This window comes from Mesoplodon bidens (assembly GCF_964165515.1).
Source record: "Mesoplodon bidens genome assembly, chromosome: X".
Lineage (NCBI taxonomy): Eukaryota > Metazoa > Chordata > Mammalia > Artiodactyla > Ziphiidae > Mesoplodon > Mesoplodon bidens.
Window position 1 is genome coordinate 20,638,590 of NC_138163.1, and position 25,714 is coordinate 20,664,303.

At 39.8% G+C, this 25,714-nt stretch overlaps 1 protein-coding gene across 3 annotated transcripts in view; it reads left to right on the forward strand.

Moving 5' to 3' along the window:
• Positions 1 to 25,714, forward strand: part of ATP11C (ATPase phospholipid transporting 11C (ATP11C blood group)) — a 167,422-nt gene that overhangs the window by 121,806 nt on the left and 19,902 nt on the right. For all 3 annotated transcript variants that reach the window (XM_081223177.1, XM_081223176.1, XM_081223178.1), the window contains exons 21-25: positions 2,690 to 2,792; positions 4,271 to 4,416; positions 8,910 to 8,969; positions 21,144 to 21,271; positions 25,495 to 25,630. In XM_081223177.1, coding sequence (XP_081079303.1) covers positions 2,690 to 2,792; positions 4,271 to 4,416; positions 8,910 to 8,969; positions 21,144 to 21,271; positions 25,495 to 25,630 — 573 coding nt within the window. The remainder of the gene's footprint in view (positions 1 to 2,689; positions 2,793 to 4,270; positions 4,417 to 8,909; positions 8,970 to 21,143; positions 21,272 to 25,494; positions 25,631 to 25,714) is intronic.

The window sequence follows — 25,714 nt, forward strand, 5'->3', positions numbered from 1 at the left end:
ATCCCAATCTTTGGAGTTCTACTTTACTTCTCCAGTTGCTTACTGAGCACATGTTCTTGGGTGTGTCATTGTCACCTCAATTCAGCCTTCTCTAGAGCCCAAATTGTCATTTTCCTTGCCTTTTTTTTTGGCTGCGTTGGGTCTCCATTGCTGCACACAGGCTTCTCATTGCGGTGGCTTCTCTTGTTGCGGAGCATGGGCTCTAGGTCTGCGGGCTCAGTAGTTGTGGCTTGCGGGCTCCGGAGCACAGGCTCAGTAGCTGTGGAGCACAGGCTTAGCTACTCCACAGCATGTGGGGTCTTCCCAGACCAGGGCTCGAACCCGTGTACGCTGCATTGGCAGGCGGATTCTTGACCACTGTGCCACCAGGGAAGTCCCTTTACATCTATTACTGAGCTCACTACACTTCTAGGCCTTTAGATTCAAAACCTTGACGTCCCCCATGCTTTACCCTTCCGTGTGGTCTCAGTCACCAAATTCTGTCCATTTTCTAGTACACTGTCTTTTCCATGTCTTTCTTTCCATTACCTTCCAGGTACAGGACTTAAACAGCTCATTGAACTCCATGTGGACTAACTTCTCTCTTTGCCTACAGTCTGGCCTTTTCTTCCCATTTCTCCTGCACCCTGTTGCCACTTTCATAATATCGCTCCCTGTTGATGTGGCCCCATATATACCTATCCATGTCACCTGTACAAAAACTCATTGGTCTGGTCAAACCAGATCTGTTTTCTAAGCATATACTGTACTTAACTGGCTGTGTGCCTTAGAACATGCTATGCTCTTCCCTTTCCGTGGGATACTGCTCCAACCCCCTTTTCCCCATCCATGCACATCTTACCAATCTTTTATGGTTTAGATCAAACCACCCTTTGTTCTATAAAATCATTTCTGATCATTCTGGCATGTAGTATCCTCTCCCTTCTCTGACATCACGGGCCTTCTTATGTGGACAACTTAGATGACAGTGTTATAGATTCCCTTGCATAGGTATCGTGTATTGTTATCTTGTATTGTTAATCTGATTATCTGATATTATTGTATCCATTCCCCATTATATGCTTCTTGAGGTGTGAGACCAAGCAGTATATCCTTTCTGGATATTTGCACTTTGCTTTTGAACATTGTATTGCATGTAGTTATAGTTGATCAATAAATAGTTTTTGGTAAATTGATTTCTTTTTTGTGAAGCTATCTAGAGATTGAAGAGAAGTTCTTAATCCAGGTGACCTGGGACTCAGTAAAAAAAAACTCCCATGTTTATCTACCTAGATCTTTCATGGTTTTATGGTCCATGACAATATATCCTTTTATCTTTCCACAAGGACAAGCTTTCATCCTTTTAAATCTATATTTTCATGCAGAAGCTGTCACCCTTGATAATTTTATTGCCTTCCCTAGACCTTTCCTGGCTGGATTTTTCTTCCTTGTGGTTTAAATCATTACTGCATACAGTATAACAAGTGCAATTAGTTTAACCAGTATTGTAGCCTATTAAACACAAGTTTACTTTTGTGGATGACTCACAGATTATTTCTGACACTCTTATAAAGTTTTTAAAAAGAACCAAGTTGAGGTGAAGGATTGGGAGAAAGCTGGCATTTCATAGTAACATCATTTTTGTGTCAAATGGATTAGACGTGGGTTTTTTTTGGTATGTTGTTTTATACAACTAAAACCTGACTGAATTTTGTTTAAAGAAAAGACTGCAGGGTGGTTTTGCCTCGTATAAATTATTTTTAATCAGTTATGTGAAAATGGATTTTATTTATGTTACCTGGTGAAAGCCATTGTGGGTACAAAATTTTTGCAAGGCATTATTTAACTACTGAATTACATAAGCTTTTTAAAAGCTGCTAGATTCCAAGGGGTTTTGAGGGTTGACACATAAAGCAGTCATTATCTAAAACATACGGTGGGAGGACAGCTGCTTACCCAATACTCTTCCCACAAGTAACTCTGCCAGGAGAACATTTCTTTTATTCAATACTTACCATGAACACAGCATTGAGCTGCACTGTGCCATCGACACATCTTTAAGAGACACTCAGGGAATAATGACAGGATTTATACACATATCTCAGGCATCTTTCTGCAAAGCTCATCACCTTTAAGGTGCCCCCTTTTGAAATGCAGCTACCTGTATGCGAGATCATATCATATCATATTGGGCACTGGGTGATTTAGTAAAGTTTAGTTGGCAGCTAGATGGAAATAAGGGTTGGCATGCACCGAGGGGAGGTGGGAGTGTCAGCAGGGAGGAGAGAGGGAGCGGTAACCAAAAACATGGTCCTCTCACTGCCTACTTTTGTCCTGGTAGCCCCATGCATGTTTCCCCAAATCGGCTCTCTGGTCTCCACTTTCTCTCATTCAGTACGTGATCTGAAAGGACACAGGAAGCAATGACAAAAGAGGGAAGCGTGCTGACCTCTAATGTAGGTATGAGGCATGGTTTTTGACAGTTCATACATTCGCAAAACCAGAAACAAGTGGGCGCCAGTATTACATTTTGAAAAGCTGTGTTCTTCTGCCCCTGAGAATTCAAGACTGGTTGTACTTATATGCACAAGCTACCTTTCTGTTTGAAGGCCTCCATTTACAAGTGTGAATGAGGCAAATACCCACAATGTAGTACAATCTCACATTCTGCTTTGACCTTTTCTATACCTCTTTTGTATTTAATGTTTAGATTGTGAGAATGGTGAAGAATTTAAAAGGCAGCCCAATAACACTGTCGATAGGTGATGGTGCCAATGATGTTAGTATGATCTTGGAATCCCATGTGGGCATAGGTAAGAAACATCTAATGAGATGGCAGCTGTAAGGTATCAGTATTGCTTTTAGGTAGAGTGGTCTTATTATTCTAGAGATTGTTTTGGTTGCTCATCTTGAATCCGAATTTGGGAATGATCATTGTTAATCAAAAGAAGGTCCTCATCGGATCATGGAATATGTCCATGCTAGAGTCCTACCCATGGTGGGAATGTAGCAATACAGAGTTGGAGGATATTATTATATTAGCCAAGTAAAGTGAATTTCCCAAACCTACTAGCCATGCAGTTGATCATTTAGCTCTCACTTTGGCAGCATGCATGAAATTTTATTGATTTTTTGCCCCTGGCCAGATCGCCTGCTTATGTTGCTGCACTATATCTTTTGAGATCCTTAACTGTTTGGGACTAAGAAACGATAATTGGCTGGCTGATTTTCCACATGGCAATATCTCTGCATGGCGGTTTGGGCTGTAGTTGTGAATTTACATGTCGGCATGCAACAACAGCTTCTCTAAAACCTGCACCCTTTCCTCCCCTGTCAGGCTGCTGGGAGGCAATCCTAACACCCCAGCAAGTGGTTTTTTGGTGGGTGAGAAATAATGGAAATAGTATCTTGGGGATTATTGTACCACAGTTTGGATTCCCAAATTCTTTCCATTTGCAAGTAACCCTACTTAGTGTGGAACTGTAGTTCAACTCATTGGTTATTGACTGTGGAAATGGCCTAAAGCTGCTTGAGCTTATGGAATACTTGGGCTGCTACTCAGCCTTGCAGGACATTTGGTCTTGTCTAAAACGTCCATAACACATTTGGTCCATGCAAAAGGTCCTTGAAATTTGGTCCTGTCCAAAACCATTTGGCATGGACCAAATACGCTCGTGGACATTTTGGACAGGACCAGATTTCAAAGACCTTTTGGCATGGACCAACTGTCTTATAGTCCAAATGTCTTGACATTTTGGACAGGACCAAATTTCAAGGATCTTTGGTGTGAACCAACTGTCTTACGAACATTTTGGACAGGACTAAGTGTTTGCCAACCACTACTCAGTATCATTCAGTATAAGGACTTAACCATCTCATTATAACTCTTCAGGTTTGAGCTCTTAGACCATAATCCCCAGGTCTCTGAGTTGCTTTAATATGGCACCTAGTCTGGTCTCATGCATAATTAATCACTTACTAAGTACCTTTAAAATAATTTTCAGATTTAACTTTTTCCTCAGGATAATTTTTGCCTTATAATGATTAAAATAATGATTCTATTAATTATTTTATGTTTTGTTATAAATAGGTAATTGTCAATTAAACATAATTTTACTTTTTATTGGTAAGTCTCACTGTCACTGTTGAAAGCACTTTTTGCTTAAGAAAACAAATCTAAACTATTCAACTGAACTATACATGTAAGCAAGTAAAAAATACGAAAGTAACAAGTCAGGTGGTTACTTATTCTATAAAAATACTCACCCTATAGAGATTTTTCTTTTTTTAGGTATCAAAGGCAAAGAAGGTCGCCAAGCAGCCAGGAATAGTGATTATTCTGTCCCAAAGTTTAAACATTTAAAGAAACTGCTGTTGGCTCACGGACACCTATATTATGTAAGAATAGCACACCTTGTACAGTATTTCTTCTATAAGGTATGTGATGAAATACTTGTGATTTAACTTATGACTATTTAACCCAGCATTGGCTCAGCTTGGTTGTAGGTTTTTTTTTTCCTTCTTTTTTCATGTTTCTTTTACTGTCTTAGTACTGAAATTTGTGGTCAGCAAAACAGAGGCAGTCTATTTAACGAATCAGAAACCAGAAATTCCTTTTAATGCAAGAGATTTGAGATGAAAATGTTTAAGTCAACTTTCTTAAAGTATAGTTTAAATACAGTACAATGTACCCATTAAATGTTTACAGTTCAATTTTGACAAATGTATGCATCCATGTGGCTACCACCCAAACCAGATATAGACCATTTCTATCACCCCAGAAAGTTTACTTGTGCTCCTTTCCAGTCTTCTCCACCCCTGCACCAAACAACTAATCTGATTTACATTACTCTGTGATACATAGTAACATATATGGCATATAGCATATAAATTTAGATATAATTTATGCAACATACGCATTAGGTTTGCCTGTTTTAGACGTGTACCAGAACTTGATCTCCTGTCCTATGTTTTATTGTATACAGTTTTTTAAAGTTTTTTTCACTTTTTGTTTTGAGATAATTTCATACTTTTTAAAAGTTTCAAAATTAGTGAAACCTCATATACTCTTTGCCCAGCTTTGCCAACTGTTAACACCTCAGATAACCCACAACATAGTTACCAAGATCAGTAAATTGATATTAATTGGCCCATTATTAACTAGTCTATATACTGTACTGGAATTTTGCTAATGGTCCCACAGGTTTTCTTTTTGTGGTCCATTTCAGGCTCATGGTTGCATTTAAGGATCATGATCTCCTTAGTCTTCTTTAACCAAGGATAGTTCCTGTCTTTTTTGTCCTAATGATCTTAACATGTTTGAAGAATGCTGGCCAGTTAGTTTGTAGAATGTCCCTCAATGTGGGTTTGTCTAATGTTTGCCTGTTATTAGACTCGGGTTTTGCATTTGGGCACAATTACCACAGAAGCACTATTGCAACCTGCTGAATGCATCATATCCCAAGGCACATGTTGTCAATATGTCTCATGATAATGTCAACTTTGATAAGCTGGTTCAGATGGTGTTCTGAGGGTCTCAAGACCCCTCAGTTTTGCTCTGTGTAGTTTCATTTGAAAAGAGCATTCTCCTGCTAAACTAGATATTTTATTCTATGTTGAAATTCATTACTATCATTGTTCATTCTGTTACTCAAATTGTCACAGATTTGGCGCCTGTTTCCTTTCACCATGTCCCCATCATTTTTAAATTTTTATTTTATTGTGATAACACTTAACATGAGCTCTATGCACTTAACAGATTATTAAGTGTATGGTACAGTATTGTTAAGTACAACAGATCTCTAGTACTTACTCGTCTTGCATAACTAAAACTGTATACCCATTGAGAAGCAACTCCCCATTCCTCCCTCCCCACCCCTTCCCCCTCCCCCGGCCCTAACCTTTTTTGAAGTCTTGTTTCTTTTCTGGTACCACATGATGTTCTAGGCTCCTCTTGTATTTTTCCTGCCCCAGTCCTGGATTCAGACTTTTCTGCAAGGATCACTTATTCCTTTCCATTATTCGCAAATGGTATTTAGAAATCAAGATCTGGGTGCTAGTTGTGCTCATCGCTACTGAGCTGAAGTTGTTGGGCTGAAATTAAAGGTATCTATATAAACTCAATACTTGAACTCAGTTTATACAGATACCTTTGATTAAATCCAGCAGCACAAGGTTCATTGTAACCTTTCCCTTTGCCATTTAGTAACTCCTTTCTTCAGTGGTGAGAAACCTGGTTCTCATCCTCATTGTGTTTATTTATTTGCTAACTCCTCAAGTACACTTCAAGTAGTTCCAGAATTGCTACTCATACTCCTGTGAGAAACAAATCTAACTTGAGAAATATATTTGTGAGCACTTTTTGTCCTTAGTTTTTGTCTTTAGTCTTAGAGAATGTAGTCAAAACACTGTTTCCAAAATTACTTTCTTTTCTCCTTTTCCACCATTTCAGTGTGGTTATGTTATTTATATAGTTAAGGTTTGTGGGGCCTTGGACTCAGTAACTTAACAGCCTCATGAGGGGATGGATGGTTATTCTCTCTTACCTCCCCTTAGTAGGAGAGCCTGTGAAGATTTGCCATACAGATCTGCCTAGCAATCTGATCCTATTCCAGAAGCTTGGTTTCCTTCTTTAAGATTTTGGCCTGCAATTCAAGCAACTGCCACCAGATGGAAGGAATGCTCTGTTAAGAAAAACAAAACAAGCATTAAAATGGCTAATATTTACCAGTGGTCAGTAATTTACATATCCTGGTTCCCAGTTTAGGGGATTCTGTCTTCATTAGGATTTCTATGCCCATTATCATCTTAGTTACTGACTTAGCAATATTCCTGTTTTAGTGCTGCCTTTTGTCCCAAGATGATTTCTAATACCTTTGACCCTCTTTGGCTGCCTTACTCTTATCTTGCCATTGCATCTTCAAGTTGTTGCCCACCCCTGGAGTACTGCCCTGACAGGTCTTCCTGCTTTCTATTTCTCCATTCGCTCCTCCTTGCATAATTGAGCCAGGTTAATGTTTAGAAAATACCACTTTTCAACTTGTCCTCCAGAAACTCCACTCTCCATTGTCTTAAGAGTTACTCTGGCTTTTAAGGCACCCCACAGTCTGACCGTGCCCTACCTTATATGTTTAAAATACATATGGCCTTACCTTGGTTCCTGCTATCACCATATCCTATTCATCTGTAACACCTAGTTCAAAGTCTAACTTCTTTATTTATTCAATCAACAAATATGTTTGAATGTGTTACCATGTGCCAAGCATTGTTTCAGGCGCTTGAGAATTCATAATGGAATAAGACAGGCGAAGTCCCTGTTTTCATGGAACTGTTATTCTAATGGGAGGGTCAGACCTCCCCTTCCAACAAAGCAGCCCCATAATCCACACCAAGCACTGCCTCTTCCAACCTCAGAACACTTCTTTTGTATACATAAAGTATGACTCTAGAAAGGCTACAGACAGTATTTTGTATTCTGCCAGAACTGATACATACGAATGAGTGTTGCCCTTCCAGGTGATAACCTTGGGAGCTCCAACACTCTGGTGCTGTAGGACTTATTCAAAATACATGTAGCAGTTTTCTGTAGAAATGTCCTCCAGAGCCTGCAGTGTATATTTACCTAAATATCCTCAGCTGCTGCAGTTGTTCATGCTTTAATGATCCATTGGATTTTTAAAACAGCCTCAAGTCTCCCAGCCTTGTAAATTAGCTAAGTGAGAATGTGTGAGAGGAGGAAAGAGACTGGTTTTTTGACATGACTCAAAAATGGGCTATTGGGGACTTCCTGGTGGTGCAGTGGTTAAGAATCTGCCTACCAATGAAGGGGACACGGGTTCAAGCCCTGGTCCGGGAAGATCCCACATGTCGTGGAACAGCTAAGCCCATGCGCCACAACTACTGAGCCTGCGCTCCAGAGCCCACAAGCCACAACTACTGAGCCCACGTGCCACAGCTACTGAAGCCTGCATGCCCTAGAGCCTGTGCTCCACAACAAGAGAAGCCGCTGCAATGAGAAGGCCATGGACCACAAGAAAGAGTAGCCCCCGCTCGCCATAACTAGAGAAAGCCCGTGCACAGCAATGAAGACCCAACGCAGCCAAAAATAAATAAATGTATTTATTAAAAAAAAATAGAGCTATTGAAGGTGCTGCCCTAAGAGAAATCCAGAGACACCATGAACAAGTGACAGCAGCGCTGAAATACAGTCACAGCCTGTACTGAAGGACAGCACTCATTTGAAAATATTAGTTCTGGTGGTTTTGCCTGAAGACGTTAATTTTAGTATTTATCATCTTACCTAGTGGCTTTTACTGCCTTATGAATTCTCAGCTTGTATTTTTTTAATATGTTTGTTTTTAGTGTTCTCCCAGTTAAATGATAAATCCCTTAGAAGTAAGAAGTCTTGTTTTTTGTATCACCACAGCGTCATCTTTACACATAGTAGGTGATCAATAATAACAGTTAATTGTTTGATGAGGCAGTAAAGCATTAGTTGATACTTGTTCGTGTCAACGTACACTATAATTTCCTGACTACTTATTGGCATTAATTGACTTTTAAATATAGACTTACGGCTTTATGTCAGTCTACTTTGTGATGATTTTGCAAACCCACTTGGCATTTAAGGTACAGTAGCATTAGGTGTTCATATTATATGAGCTCATTTCTTCCCTAGAAGAATAGCAAGAGGGTCTCATAAAGTAAGTGAGGTCCTCTTCTGCCTTGGTAGGGCAAAAGTTGGTATTAATATGAATGTAATGGTTTGTTTTGAATTGTTTCCTTACAATTCTGGAGTAGAAGTTTATTGCATTGTGACATTAGAAGGACTTAGGACTGCCTGTAGACTATCTGGAGTAGAGTTTCCTGTTTTACTTTAGAAAGTTGATCAAGTGAAAAGCATTAACCCTTTTCTTCATTTTTTTTTCCAGAACCTTTGTTTCATTTTGCCACAATTTTTGTACCAGTTCTTCTGTGGATTCTCACAACAGGTTTGTTTCCCTAGGTATTTCCTGTAATGTAGTTTTTCTGTTTGTTTTTTGTTGTTGTTGTTGTTTTGTTTAAATTTATTTTATTGAAGTATAGTTGATTTACAAGGTTGTGTTAGTTTCTGGTGTAGAGCAAGGTGATTCAGCAATACATACATATAATAGTTTCCACAGAAATGTTAGGGTTTTTTTTTAGTTATTTTTTATTTTTTATACATCAGGTTCTTATTAGTTATCTATTTTATACATATTAGTGCATATATGTCAATCCCACTCTCCCAATTCATCCCACCACCACGACCACCCCCCCGCGACTTTCCGCCCTTGGTGTCCATATGTTAGTTCTCTGCATCTATGTCTCTATTTCTGCCTTGCAAACCAGTCCATCCATACCATTTCTCTAGATTCCACATATATGCATTAATGTATGATATTTGTTTTTCTCTTTCTGACTTACTTCACTCTGTATGACAGCCTCTAGGTCCATCCACATCTCTACAAATGACTCATTTCGTTCCTTTTTATGGCTGAGTAATATTCCATTGTATATACGTACCACATCTTCTTTATCCATTTGTCTGTCAATGGGCATTTACGTTGCTTCCATGAACTGGTTATTGTAAATAGTGCTGCAATGAACATTGGGGTCCTTTTTTTTTTGAATTATGTTTTTCTCTGGGTATATGCCCAGTACTGGGATTGCTGGGTTGTATGGTAATTCTATTTTTAGTATTTTAAGGAACCTCCATACTGTTCTCCATAGTGGCTGTATCAATTTACATTCCCACCAACAGTGCAAGAGGGTTCCCTTTTCTCCACACCCTCCCTAACATTTGTTGTTTGTAGGTTTTCTGATGATGCGCATTCTAACCGGTATGAGGTGGTACCTGATTATAGTTTTGATTTGCATTTCTCTAATAATTAGTGATGTTGAGCAGCTTTTCAAGTGCTTCATGGTCATCTGTATGTCTTCTTTGGAGAAATGTCTATTTAGGTCTTCTGCCTATTTTTTGGTTGGGTTGTTTCTTTTTTTAATATTGAGCTGCATGAGCTGTTTATGTATTTTGGAGATTAATCCTTTGTCAGTTGATTCGTTTGGAAATAATTTCTCCCATTCTGAGAGTTCTTTTCATCTTGTTTGTAGTTTCCTTTGCTGTGCAAAAGGTTTTAAGTTTCATTAGGCCCCATTTGTTTATTTTTGTTATTATTTCCATTACTCTAGGAGGTGGATCAAAAAAGATCTTGCTGTGATTTATGCCAAAGAGTGTTCTTCCTGTGTTTTCCTCTAAGAGTTTTACAATGTCCGATCTTACATTTAGGTCTTTAATTCATTTTGAGTTTATTTTTGTGTGTGGTGTTAGGGAGTGTTCCAGTTTCATTCTTTTACATGTAACTGTCCAGTTTTCCCAGCACCACTTATTGAAGACACTGTCTTTTCTCCATTGTATATCCTTGCCTCCTTTATCATAGATTAGTTGACCATAGGTGCGTGGGTTTATCTCTGGGCTTTCTATCCTGTTCCATTGATCTATTTCTGTTTTTGTGCCAGTGCCATATTGTCTTGATTACTGTAGCTTTTTTTAACGAATTTAATTTATTTTATTTTATTTTTTAATTTATTTTTGGCTGTGTTGGGTCTTCGTTGCTGCGTGCGGGCTTTCTCTAGTTGTGGTGAACAGGGGCTACTCTTCATTGAGGTGCGCAGGCTTCTCACTGTGGTGGCTTCTCTTATTGTGGAGCATGGGCTCTAGGTGCACAGGCTTCAGTAGTTGTGGCTCGCGGGCTCTAGAGCGCAGGCTTAGTAGTTGTGGTGGATGGGCTTAGTTGCTCCGCGGCACGTGGGATCTTCCCGGACCAGGGCTCGAACCCGTGTCCCCTGCATTGACAGGCAGATTCGTAACCACTGCACCATCAGGGAAGGCCCTGATTACTGTAGCTTTGTAGTATAGTCTGAAGTCAGGGAGTCTGATTCCTCCAGCTCTGCTTTTTTCCATCAAGACTGCTTTGGCTGTTCAGGGTCTTTTTTGTCTCCATACAAATTTTAAGATTTTTTTCTTCCAGTTCTGTAGAAAATGCCACTGGTAATTTGATAGGTATTGCATTGGATCTGTAGATTGCTTTGAGTAGTATAGTCATTTTCACAACGTTGATCCTTCCAATCCAAGAACATGATATGTCTCTCCATCTGTTTGTGTCATCTTTGATTTCTTTCATGAGTGTCTTATAGTTTTCTGAGTACAGGTCTTTTACCTCCTTAGGTAGGTTTCCTCCTCAGTATTTTATTCTTTTTGTTGCAATGGTGAATGTGACTGTTTCCTTAATTTCTCTTTGTGATCTTTCATTGTTAGTGTATAGGAATGCAAGAGATTTCTGTGCATCAATTTTGTATCCTGCAACTTTATGAAATTCATTGATTAGCTCCAGTAGTTTTCTGGTAGCATCATTAGGATTCTCTATGTATAGTATCATGTCATCTGCAAGCAGTGACTGTTTTACTTCTTTTCCAATTTGTATTCCTTTTATTTCTTTTTCTTCTCTGATTGCCGTGGCTAGGACTTCCAAAACTATGTTGAATAATAGTGGCAAGAGTGGGCATCCTTGTCTTGTTCCTGATCTTTTTTTTTTTTTTTTTTTTTTTGCTGTACGCGGGCCTCTCACTGCTGTGGCCTCTCCCATCGTGGAGCGCAGGCTCCGGACGCGCAGGCTCAGCGGCCGTGGCTCACGGGCCCAGCCGCTCCGCAGCCTATGGGATCCTCCAGAACCAGGGCACGAACCCGTATCCCCTGCATCAGCAGGCGGACTCTCAACCACTGCGCCACCAGGGAAGCCCATTGTTCCTGATCTTAGAGGAAATGCATTTGGCTTTTCACCATTGAGAATGAGGTTTGCTGTGTGTTTGTTGTATATGGCCTTTATTATGTTGAGGTAGGTTCCCTCTGTGCCCACTTTTTGGAGAGTTTTTATCATAAATGGGTGTTGAATTTTGTCAAAAGCTTTTTCTGCATCTGTTGAGATGATCATATGGTTTTTATTCTTCAATTTGTTAATATGGTGTATCACATTGATTGATTTGCATGTACTGAAGAATCTTTGCAACCCTGTGATAAATCCCACTTGATCACGGTATATGATCCTTTTAATGTGTTGTTGGATTCTGTTTGCTAGTATTTTGTTGAGGATTTCTGCATCTATATTCATCAGTGATATTGGTCTGTAATTTTCTTGTTCTGTAGTATCTTTGTCTGGTTTTGGTATCAGGGTGATGGTGGCCTCATAGAATGAGTTTGGGAGTGTTCCCTCCTCTTCAATTTTTTGGAAGAGTGTGAGAAGAATGGGTGTTAGCTCTTCTCTAAATATTTGATAGAATTCGCCTGTGAAGCCATCTGGTCCTGGGCTTTTGTTTGTTGGCAGATTTTTAATCAGAGTTTCATTACTTGTGATTGGTCTGTTCATATTTTCTATTTCTTCCTGGTTCAGCCTTGGAAGGTTATACCTTTCTAAGAATTTGTCCATTTCTTCCAGATTGTCCATTTTATTGGCATAGAGTTGCCTGTAGTAGTCTCTTAGGATGCTTTGTATTTCTGCGGTGACTGTTGTAACTTCTCCTTTTTCATTTCTAATTTTATTGATTTGAGTCCTCTCCCTCTTTTTCTTGATGAGTCTAGCAAAAGGTTTATCAATTTTGTTTATCTTCTCAAAGAACCCACCTTCGGTTTTATTGCTCTTTGCTATTGTTTCCTTTGTTTCTATTTCATGTATTTCTGCTCTGATCTTTATGATTTCTTTCCTTCTGCTAACTTTGGGTTTTGTTTGTTCTTCTTTCTCTAGTTCCTTTAAGTGTAAGGTTAGATTGTTTACTTGAGGTTATTCTTGTTTCTTGAGGTAGGCTTGTATAGCTATAAAATTCCCTCTTAGAACTGCTTTTGCTGCATCCCATAGGCTTTGGATTGTCGTGTTTTCATTGTCATTTGTCTCTAGGTAGTTTTTAATTTCCTCTTTGATTTCTTCAGTGATCTCTTGGTTATTTAGTAATGTATTGTTTAGCCTCCATGTGTTTGTGTTTTTTACGTTTTTTTCCCTGTAATTCATTTCTAATCTCATAGCGTTGTGGTCAGAAAAGATGCTTGATATGATTTCAATTTTCTTAAATTTACTGAGGCTTGATTTGTGCCCCAAGGTGTGATCTATCCTGGAGAATGTTCCATGTGCACTTGAGAAGAAAGTGTAATCTGCTGTTTTTGGATGGAATGTCCTATAAATATCAATTAAACCTATCTGGTCTATTGTGTCATTTAAAGCTTGTGTTTCCTTATTAATTTTCTGTTTGGATGATCTGTCCATTGGTGTAAGTGAGGTGTTATAGTCCCCCACTATTATTGTGTTACTGTCAATTTCCTCTTTTATAGCTGTTAGCAGTTGCCTTATGTACTGAGGTGCTCCTTTGTCGGGTGCATATATATTTATAATTGTTATATCTTCTTCTTGGATTGATCCCTTGATCATTATGTAGTGCCCTTCCTTGTCTCTTGTAACATTCTTTATTTTAAAGTCTATTTTATCTGATATGAGTATTGCTACTCCAGATTTCTTTTGATTTCCATTTGCATGGCATATCTTTTTCCATCCCCTCACTTTCAGTCTGTATGTGTCCCTAGGTCTGAAGTGGGTCTCTTGTAGACAGCATATATATGAGTCTTGTTTTTGTATCCATTCATCAAGCCTCTGTCTTTTGGTTGGAGCATTTAATCCATTCACGTTTAAGGTAATTATCAATTTGTATGTTCCTATGACCATTTTCTTAATTGTTTTGGGTTTGTTTTTGTAGGTCCTTTTCTTCTCTTCTGTTTCCCACTTAGAGAAGTTCCTTTACCATTTTTTGTAGAGCTGGTTTGGTGGTGCTGAATTCTCTCAGCTTTTGCTTGTCTGTAAAGCTTTTGATTTCTCTATAGAATCTGAATGAGATCCTTGCAGGGTAGAGTAATCTTGGTTGTAGGTTCTTCCCTTTCATCGCTTTAAGTATATCATGCCACTCCCTTCTGGCTTGTAGAGTTTCTGCTGAGAAATCAGCTGTTCACCTCATGGGAGTTCCCTTGTATGTTATTTGTCATTTTTCCCTTGCTGCTTTGAATAATTTTTCTTTCTCTTTAATTTTTGCCAATTTGATTACTCTGTGTTTTGGCATGTTTCTCCTTGGGTTTATCCTATATTGGAGTCTCTGCACTTCCTGGACTTGGGTGGCTATTTCCTTTCCCATATTAGGGAAGTTTTTGGCTATAATCTCTTCAAATATTTTCTTGGGTCCTTTCTCTCTCTCTTCTCCTTCTGGGACCCCTATAATGCAAATGTTGTTGCGTTCAGTGTTGTCCCAGAGGTCTCTTAGGCTGTCTTCATTTATTTTCATTCTTTTTTCTTTATTCTGTTCCACAGCAGTGAATTCCACCATTCTGTCTTCCAGGTCACTTATCCGTTCTTCTGCCTCAGTTATTCTGCTATTGATTCCTTCTAGTGAGTTTTCATTTCATTTATTGTATTGTTCATCTCTGTTTGTTTGTTCTTTAATTCTTCTATGTCTTTGTTAAATATTTATTGCATCTTCCCGATCTTTGCCTCCATTCTTTTTCTGAGGCCCTGGATCATCTTCACTATAATTATTCTGAATTCTTTTTCTGGAAGGTTGCCTATCTCCACTTCATTTAGTTGTTTTTCTGGGGTTTTATCTTGGTCCTTCATCTGGTACATAGCCCTCTGCCTTTTCATCTTGCCTCTCTTTCTGTGAATGTGGTTTTTGTTCCACAGGCTGCAGGATTGTAGTTCTTGCTTCTGCTGTCTGCCCTCTGGTGGATGAGGTTATCTAAGAGGCTTGTGCAAGCTTCCTGATGGGAGGGACTGGTGGTGGGTAGAGCTGGGTGTTGCTCTGGTGGGCAGAGCTCAGTAAAACTTTAATCTGCTTGTCTGCTGATGGGTGGGGCTGGGTTCCCTCCCTGTTTGGTTGTTTAGCCTGGGGCGACCCAGCACTGGAGCCTACCAGGCTCTTTGCTCTTTGGTGGGGCTAATGGTGGCCTCTGGGAGGGCTCATGCCAAGGAGTACTTCCCAGAACTTCTGCTGCCAGTGTCCTTGTCCTCACGGTGAAACACAGCCACCCCCCACCTCTGCAGGAAACCCTCCAACACTAGCAGTTAGGTCTAGTTCAGTCTCCTAGGGGTCACTGCTCCTTCCCCTGGGTCCTGATGTGCACACTACTTTGTGTGTGCCCGCCAAGAGTGGAGTCTCTGTTTCCCCCAGTCCTGTCAAAGTCCTGCAATCAAATCCTGCTAGCCTTCAAAGTCTGATTCTCTAGGAATTCCTCCTCCCATTACCGGACCCCCAAGTTGGGAAGCCTGACGTGGGGCTCAGAACCTTCACTCCAGTGGGTGGACTTCTTTGGTATAATTGTTCTCCAGTTTGTGTCACCCACCAAGCGGTTATGGGATTGATTTTATTGTGATTGCACCCCCTCCTGCCGTCTCATTGCGGCTTCTCCTTTGTCTTTGGATGTGGGGTATCGTTTTTTGGTGAGTTCCAGTGTCTTCCTGTTGATGATTGTTCAGCAGTTAGTTGTGATTCTGGTGCTCTTGCAAGAGGGAGTGAGAGCACGTCCTTCCAGTTCACCATCTTGAACCAATCTCTGTAATGTAGTTTATATTTGCTATTAATTACCTTTTATGTATTGGATTGTAGAGATTAGAGAGGTATGCCCAACGTAAAAGGGTTTTTTTTTTTCTTAGTTCAACAGTTGATCTTCTTGGCCTGGTTTTTGACAATAGCAAAATTTTATATCTGTGCTTTAGTAATGGTCTTATTTTATTTTTGAAAGTTATTTGGTATGTCCTGTTGGAATTGAGATCCATTAAAAAGTATTTTTTTTTTATTTTTGTTAGTGTACACAATGTCTTCCAATAATCCAAAAATGTTACAGTTTATTATTTCATCAAATAAAATCTCATACCTTTGCATTTTCTCAGGTTGATTCTCTAGAAAAACATTGATGTTTAAGCTAGCAAAGAAGCTGTGATTCCTGGATAAAGCCTTGGATTAGTTAAGCAATTCTACACTTTTAGCCCTCTGTAGTTTTCTGAACATTTTTCACATATAGAATATGCTATATGTTAACTTGATACATAAGTGGGGGATGGGCAGGCATGTTTGTAGGTTTGTTTTAACAGCTGAACTGTATTTTGCATTGCTTCTAGTGGAAGTATAGCTACGTAAAGGAGCTATAATGCTCAATGACTCAGAAATTTTGTACTTAATCTATGAGCAATTCAGTGATTTTTACCAAATGAGCTGCTGGTAACATCATCACAGCTATTAGAGACTGATTTTCTCAATTTCAAGGCATATTCCATTCCTCATGATAGGAAGTGATTTTTTCCTAATTTCTTGGCAGTTTTTTTTTTTTTTTTTTTTTTTTTTTTTTGCTGTAGGCGGGCCTCTCACTGTTCTGGCCTCTCCCCTTGCGGAGCACAGGCTCTGGATGCGCAGGCTCAGCAGCCATGGCTCACGGGCCTAGCCGCTCCACGACATGTGGGATCTTCCCGGTTCGGGGCACGAACCCGTGTCCCCTGCATTGGCAGGCGGACTCTCAACCACTGTGCCACCAGGAAAGCCCTCTTGGCAGTATTTTTAAGATAATGTATTCTTCTCAATGGGAAGTGACTCTATTTATTTATTTGTTTGTTTGTTTGGCTGCACTGGGTCTTAGTTGTGGCATGCAGGATCTTTAGTTGCAGCATCTGAACTCTTAGCTGTGGCATGTGGAATCTAGTTCCCTGACCAGGGATCAAACCCGGGCCCCCTGTATTGGGAGCATGGAGTCTTAGCCACTGGACCACCAGGGAAGTCCCTGCTTTCTTTCTCTTGAACTTGCCTCTTTGCCATTTGGTATGCTGTCTCTTACATCAGTGCCATGTCATAAGCCCCATGATGCCAGTTAAGCCGATCCCTTTATGAATTAATCATCTACCGACTGTAGAAAGTACTATCAGCCTTCTTGTATGCAAAGCTAACAGTATTGGTAACAGAGAGTTTTATAAACTCTGATGAATCTACTTTTCTTGAACATTCAGATTACTATTGATCAAAATGTTTGTAATTCCTCACTTCCTTGGATGATGAATGCAAGTTTAAAGGGACATTTTCAAATTTTGTAGCAAAGTGATAAAGGGAAGTTAGCTTTTTAAACCATGTTTACCAAGCACAAGTTGTATGAGGAAAGAAAGTACTTATTCCCTATAAAACCCTGGGCTGTTGGGGGTCTGGGGGTCTGCTTAGGTTCCCACAGGACTTGATGTTTGCCTTCTTCAGTTGCTCAACTGGTACTTTCATTCATTTAACAAATACTTCTTGAGTGCCTACTGTGTGCCAGGCTAAGTGCCAGGGATATAACAGTGATCAAAACTCTTTACCACATAGAGCTTGTGGGTACAGTGAGTGATAGGGGGAGAGACAGACAGCAATCAGACAGACAAACATATTATGTTGGGTACTGATATATGCTCTGAAGGAGAACAAAAAGCATAATAAATGGATAGAATGTGACTGGGGAAGAGAGCTGCTGTTTTAGACAAACTGACCTGGAGAGCTCTCTCTGATGAGGTGACATTTGGGCAGAGATTTAGAGGAGGTGAGGGAAGGAGCTAGGCAAACATCTTAGGAAAAGTATACCACGTAAAAGGAAGGTCTCTCTGAGGTAGTGATGTATTATACATATCTTTAGTTTTCACTTTGGCCTTGTGCTGAATGTAGAGAACTTTATTGCAAATATTTGTGGAATACATATAGGTAGTCAGCCTTTTTCACTTCAGGTCTACTTCAGGTGTTCTCTGCAACTCTGGTACTTGGAGAGTGAGCTATGGAGAATGTAGAAATGGGACCAGGATGCAGATTATTTAAGCAAAAAGCAACTCTTTGTTTAGCAAAGCCTAGGTTAGTACTGGACTTTCTTCTGCATGAAAAGATACCCTTTATAACAGGTATAACAAGAAACAGTATTATCAACTAAACCTGTTTTGTTTTGTTTTTATAAGTTTATTTTATTTATTTTATTTTTGGCTGCATTGGGTCTTCATTGCTGTGTGTGGGCTTTCTCTAGTTGCCACAAGCGGGGGCTACTCTTTATTGTGGTGCGCAGGCTTCTCATTGCAGTGGCTTCTCTTGTTGTGGAGCACAGACTCTAGGCGTGCGGGCTTCAGTAGTTGTGGCGCACGGGCTCTAGAGCGCAGGCTCAGTAGTTGTGGTGCACGGGCTTAGTTGCTCCGTAGCACGTGGGATCTTCCCAGACCAGGGCTCGAACCCGTGTCCCCTGCATTGGCAGACAGATTCTTAACCACTGGGCCACCAGGGAAGTCCAATTTGTGTCACATTTAAATGCATTTTAGTAATCAAAAAACACTTTATATATGTGAAAAATACATGTGACTATGCAATATTATTTATTCAGGTCACAGATGGTGGTTGCATGACAACATCTAGCACTGTGTAGAAAATACTAAACTCAATAAGTATTAGCTTCAAAACAAGGTTCATTATAAAAACCTTAATATTTTTTTCAATAAAGGAATATTTACAATATCAGATCAGTCCTTTACAAATATGTTTTAGCTTCCAGTCTCTAGTCATTCATTCATCCAATATTTACTGAATGCTTTCTACATGCCAAGCTCTGTTCTAGGAGTTCCAGATTGTCAAAGCCAGTAAAACACTTGTAGTTGATCACATTAGGTTCATTACTCAATGCAACAAGAGTGTACACCATGAGGAACAGTAGGGCCTCTTAGGAAGCGAGTGTTAGAAAAGTCTTGTAAGATTTGGGCTTGAGTTAGGTGATTTGTGGAAGGGTTTAAGGAGTAGGGCCTTGCTGGGTGCTGTTAGCAGATGGGGGTAATTTTATGACTAAGCATGTTAGTAAATCTTATCCAGGAAGCCAACATGTCATTGGTCAAGAGGCAATAGTCACCCAAATCAGCCAGAATGTAGATGTTGGTCATTGTTGTGATTTGGACAATATTTATATTCTGTCTGTGTTCAAACGTGATTGCAGAGTGTTTTTGTCTCGATACATCGAGGTCACACAGTGGCCTTGTTTGATGTTGCTGTTCTGCGAAATTGTTCATGTTCCACAGAGCACCAGTGCCTAGCTGTGAGTGCCGGACCAGCTCTTGAATGTCAGGGGCTGCTTTGCTTTTTCTCAAGCTACAGCTATCAATCAATAAATAGAGCTTAAATTCTAGTGTGAAGAGAGAGGCAGTAAACATAATAAATTTATCATGTAAGTTAAAAGGTGATTAGTACTATGGGGGGGCACAGGATTGGGGGGAATGTGTTCAAGAGAGAGGAAGTGGCAAGGTAAATCAAGGTTGGTCTCACTAAGAAGGTAACAGACAGGTAAGAAGCTGGATCGAGGAGTAGGACTTTATATCCCCACCATTGTAGGAGCTTCTTTACTTTCAGAGATAAAGGAATCCACTGGAGAGTTTGAACAAAACAATGATTTGATTTGACTTATTTTCCAGTAGAGCTACTTGGGCCATTGTGTTGAGAATAGACTGCAGGTCAAGGGGAGAAGCCGGGAGACCAATCAAAGGCTTGCAGAGTGGTCACAGTGGAGGGGCTAAGAAGTGATGTGGTTCTGAATGTATTTGAAAGTGGAGCTAGTAAATGGTGCTTAATAGATTGGATGTGGCTTGTGAAAAAGAGAAGAGTCAAGGATGAATCCAAGATTTCGGTTCTGGTTGATCAAAAAGATTTTGTTGCCCTTTCCTGAGATGCGGAAGACTTCAGGAGGAGCAGGTTTGAGGTGAGGGCAGGTCAGGAATTCAGTCTTGGACGTAAGTTTGAAATATGCTAGACACCCAAGAGGAGATATCAAGTGGGCAGTTGGATATATGGGACAGGTTTAGGCTAGATATGGGAATTTTCAGTGAATGGGTTATATTAAAACCACAGGACTAAATGAGATCACCTAGAGAGCGAGCATAAATAAAGTTCCAAACACCGAGTGCTGGAACACTCCAACACGGAGGGCTCAGGGAGAAGAGGCGCCTGAGAAGGAAGGGCTAGTGAGGTAGGAAGAGAATCACTCATTTCAAAAGATTTCTTGAGCACCTAAGGGGTACCAGGCACCAGGGTAGATACTGGGGTTGAGGACATTGTGGGGCCACTCACTGAGGTAGGGGACATGGGAAGAAGTAGATTTAAAGGGAAAGTTAATGAGTTTGGTTTTAGACGTTTTGAATTGCAGGTTGTCCTGTGGGACAACCAGCAGGAAGTTGGAAATTTTGGTCTGGAGCCTAGGGAATTCAGGACCAGTAAGAGTCATGACCATGTGAATATATTTAGCTTTTATTTTTGTGAATATTTATTTAATCCTTAGTAAATGGCCACATTCAATATCATAAATATACTCTGGAGAAGGTGATAGTGATATTTAAAACCATGTAAAATATTAACCCAAAAAACTGACACAGGCTGGCCACTGCTTATATTTAGTTTCCCTAAGGGGTTTCTGTCTTATACTTAATTGGTCTTCATTCGCTGAAAATCTTTTGAAAAGTTCTTAGTTAATATCCATTAGAAATAGAGCTTATCAGCCACATAGCACAGGGAGATCAGCTCTGTGCTTTTCGACCACCTACAGGGGTGGGATAGGGAGGGTGGGATAGGGAGGGTGGGAGAGAGACGCAAGAGGGAGGAGATATGGGGATATATGTATACGTATAGCTGATTCACTTTGTTATACAGCAGCAACTAACACACCATTGTAAAGCAATTATACTCCAATAAAGATGTTAAAAAAAGAGTTTCTCCTTTACACATACTTATATATAAATTTACTTGTACTAATTAATAAAAAGAAAAGCGTATATATTAAAAAAAGAGAAATAGAGCTTATAGCTTGTAAACATTCTGAATAAGATCATATTTTAAAAGGGAGGGTATTTTAATATGCCTTACAGTATGTTAGTTTCTTTTCTATAGTGGTCAGTTAGAGTGACCTTATTTACAAAACCTCCTTTGCTGCCACAAAAGGTGTGAAAGGAAACTGTCTTGTTTTAGCTTGTGATTTTTTCTAAACACTTAAATATCCTCTTGCAGATGATTGTTACATTACCTTTCTCTTCTGTGGTTTGTCATTACAGCCACTGTATGATGCCGCTTACCTTACAATGTACAATATCTGCTTCACATCCTTGCCCATCCTGGCCTACAGTCTACTGGAACAGCACATCAACATTGACACTCTGACCTCAGATCCCCGATTATATATGTAAGTTGAACATATGTAAGTTAACCCCCCGCCCCAGACTTTCAAAATTGTGGATTTCATTTTATCGACAGGTAGGAAGGACACAGAACTGCCCTCCTGGTTTGATTACATGGTTCTGTTCTGAATTTTTAGCTACTTAAACCAAACCATCCAGCTGGAAAATGATGTATTTCCTAGGTATTGATATATGTCCTGTAGTTGAATGGGTATGAATTATTTAGTTCAAAATCAGTAATTCCTAAAACTTTGCCTACATTGTCATAGAGTTCTAGTCTTAGATGGAGACACAATAGTTTAACTACCCACCGCCCCCCACCTCTCCCAAGAAGGGCCACACAAGGATCTCTCGTGCTTTAGAATATTGATCCCTCCCTGTAATGGGTTGAACTGATGATGTTATGTTAGGCTTTCTCATGTAAACTGCCCCTGAAATATAGCCTCCCGAGTGCTTTGTTAGCCGCATTCTAAAATGGCATTGTTGAAGAAAACAATTAAGTCATCAAGCCATTATATTCATTTTGTGTTAGTTGGAAATATATGCTTTTCTCTATGGGTGGGGGACTTGGCAGTAGCCCCAGTTTCTTAACCTTTGATTAAATTAGATTTTTATAAGTGAAGCTTACAGCTAAAGATAAAGATATTAATTTACAGCAGGTTGTAAGCGTTGCTAAATAGTGGGTAGCAAGTGCAATAGAGAGACTTGGGTGTGATTCATTGGTGTGAAGTGAAGGTGCACAAATTTAAGGGATGTCTTTAACCAGTATGGCTCATGAAACTCACATCTAGGAATTGTTAGACTTAACCAGGTTTATAAAATTAGTTGTCATTTTAAAGGTATTTATTATAAAAAAATTTGAAACATGCAAAGAGTGTAGCAAAAATACTATTTATATAGTAAACTTCCCTGTCCTTACCACTCAACTTCAACAATTATCAATTCAGGGCCAATCCTGCTTCATTAATAACCTTGTCTTCTCTATCAAGGACTTATTTTGAAGCAAATATCAAACTATATAAAATAGTTATTTCAACATGTATCTTTTACATGTACTGTTATAACAGTACACTATCATACCTAAAAATTTAACAAGTCCATGATATCATCAAATATCCAGTCAATGCTCAAATTTTTCCAGTTGACTCAATTTCTTTTTATAGCATGCTTGTTTGAAACAGTATATAAGGCCCATATACTGCAGTTGGTTAATATGCTTCTTGAGACTCTCTTAATCTGTAGGTTAAATTGGCAACTTATTTGTTAATGAACCAGATAATTTATCTTGTAGCATTTCCCCCAATCTAGAGTTTGCTGATTGCCTCATCATGGCAGTAACATACTCTGCTTTTCCCTGTATTTCTTGCAAAGGGTATTGTTAGATCTAAAGGGGAATCGTAGAAATCTTGGTAGAAATCTTCCAGAGCATCAGCTATCACACCTTCTTTTTTTAAAAAAATGAGGACCCAGGGCCTGGAAATGACTTGCCTAAGGACACAGTGTGTAACAAGAGGCCAGAGCAAGATCAGATTTCTATCCTCCTGATGACCGGCGCTGTGCTCTTTTCCACAGGCTGGTGGTTTTCAAAGATTGAGTAGCAGTATTCTGTTTTCAGACAACAACTAAAGTGAAGACCAGTAGTGCAGTTACTCTGGTTGAAGGGGGGTTTGGGTGGCAGTGAGCAGAATGCCTCCCGTTCAGTCCCACCGAGAGCTCTAGCTAATCGCCTGCACTCTGATCCCAGCTCTGCCACTGACTCTGTAGCCTTGCTCAGGTTACTTGACTGAGATGGGCCTCAGTTTCCTCTTCAGTAACAATAGATCCAATCACAATGTTTTGGGGGAGGATTAAATGAGTGACTACATGTAAAAACTTACAGTGGTGCCTGGCACCTAGTAAGTTTTCAATAGATGGTAGCTATTAATCTTATTATTCTAACACCCTTCTCCACATAACTTCAGGGCTATGCTGAGCACTTTCATACATTAAGAATGTTGAAAACTTGAAGCAAGCTGTTGAGTACAAATTCTTAAGGGTTTCCATGAAGTTTTAGTTACCGCATGCAGGTGTAGGTCATGAATTTTTAAGCAATTTTGCATAGAGGGCATACTTGCCACATACGATGGAGAAATGAAAGCCATGGCATACCTATCACCCAGCCCACAATGCAGCTGCCTGCCTGCCCACTCTGATGAGACTGTGCTCTCAGCCTGTCACTGTATTGGAGATTGTTCTGTTACTCTGAGCATTCCTTTGTAAACGTGAAGCTCTAGCCTTCATATGTGTCTCTCTCTGCATTTGTACCACTTAATGTTACTTGTGGCCTTGTGTAGCATATTACAGATATCACCTTCGGGGACTTAGTGACACAGGCGTTTACCAAAAGTTTTGAGGTGAAATGTGACATAATTGGATCTTTTCATATTTTTTGAGAGAAATTTGAAAAGTAAACTGTAGTTCTTTTCTAGAGGGTAGAGGCATAGTCTGTTTCTTCTACAACTTTAAAAGGCAAAAGAAAGGTCCTGGTACATCTACTGCCTCCCATTGTATGGAGGTGCTCAGGCCTGTGCTGCTGGTCAACTGCTCCCCCCACAATCTTCACTCCCTCGTGTTGCCCCTCACGTTGGCTGTCATATTCTGAGTTAACCACAGGTTCATCATTCACCTGAGCGCAGCTAGAAAACCTCAACTATAACCCAACACACCATGACTCCCCTTCCTTTCCTCCCATGGCATGTAATGTAAATCCAGTGACTGGCTTGAAAGACAGGAACCACTTCCTGCCTCAGCCCAAGTCAGTGACTCTCAAAAGACTCATTGGCTGGCAGTTGCTGGGCCCTCCTTGCAAGGATCTTTAAGGGAGGTGCCTTCCCTGTGGCTCCCAGTTGCCTTGGGAACATGACTTACTGGCTGTGGGGAGAGCTTGTTTCTGGGAAGCAGCTACCTCTTTCCCCCTGCAATTTATCCAAGGCATACAGCAGCCTATTGCTTTATGCATCCCCCTACATTGCTGATTTCTGTGTGCACTTGGAAATCCTAGTAGGTAAAAGTTGCATAATTGATATTTTTTCAGGAAACCCTACAGCACTCCATACCAACTGAACAAGGATCAGTTGTATTTACATCACAAAGGTCTTTCTTATTCATTACAGCCCAGTGACATTCTTGGTAGTATTGGCAACAGGTGTGCTATTTGAGTGATTACATACCTTTTGATAAATGTTAAGAGGAATCTGAAATAGAAGCTAAAAGAATTCCATGCACAGACCCATCTTCCTTTTGCCCCATTAGAGTTGTTAGCCTTCTTCAACATTCTGACTTGTACCCAGAAGACTGTGCTATTTTTGCCAGATGTTAAACTTTTGATCTGGCCACCTGCCATTTATCAAAGCATGACTGTACAGCTTCGAACATGTTATTTGACTCAATTTTAAAAATATAAAGGATACCCCAAGACCTAAGAAAGGTTAAATTCCCAGGCAGAAATCTTGATTAAACTAAATATTTTAACATAGTTGCAAAGCCATGGTAGCTTGGTTGAGAGCATGTGATTTAAAGTCAAATCAGTCTAGGATTGTATACTAGCTCTGTCCCTTACTAACTGAGTGAACTCTGGCATACTGCTGTACTAGTGGTTCCCAAACTTTACTGCACATTAGAATTACCTGGGGAGTTTTTAAATTATCCTGGTTGCCCAGGTTACACCCCATGCCAGTTAAATCAGAATGAGGGTGGGAGCCAGGCATCAATGTTTTTAAAGATCCCCTGGTGATTCTAATGTGCATCAAAGTTTGGAAACCATTATGATACACCTTTGTGAGGCTCATTATTTGTAAATGGTAGTGATAAGAATATCTATTTCATGTGGGTTTCGTGTATACAAAAATGGACAATGTAAAACTCTTAACCCACTTTTATAAGCATATAATAAGTACTCAGTAAATGAGAGCTAATGATTATTGATGATATTATTATTGTCAGCGGCCAGAATTTTAACTTAGAAGCACTTTGACAGTTTACTGCAACACCTCAGCCAGGAGGTGATTGCACAAAGACAAACCTGCAGCTCGGTCTGGGCTTTTATCAAAAGCTTACCAGTCCCCTCAGGGACAGCTCCCTTCATTCTAACAGGGTCAAACCCCATGCGCACCTTTGGCGTTTCACTGTATCTTTAAATAAACAGCCTACAGAGATTCATTAACTTGTGTTTTTTCCTATTTCTCAATAGGAAAATTTCTGGAAATGCCATGCTGCAGTTGGGCCCCTTCTTATATTGGACATTTCTGGCTGCATTTGAAGGAACAGTGTTCTTCTTTGGGACTTATTTTCTTTTTCAGACTTCATCCTTAGAAGAAAATGCAAAGGTAAAAAAAAAAACATCATTACATCTTTCGGTATTACAAGCATGGCTTAAGTTTTTTTCCATAGGCACTGGATCTGTCATACAC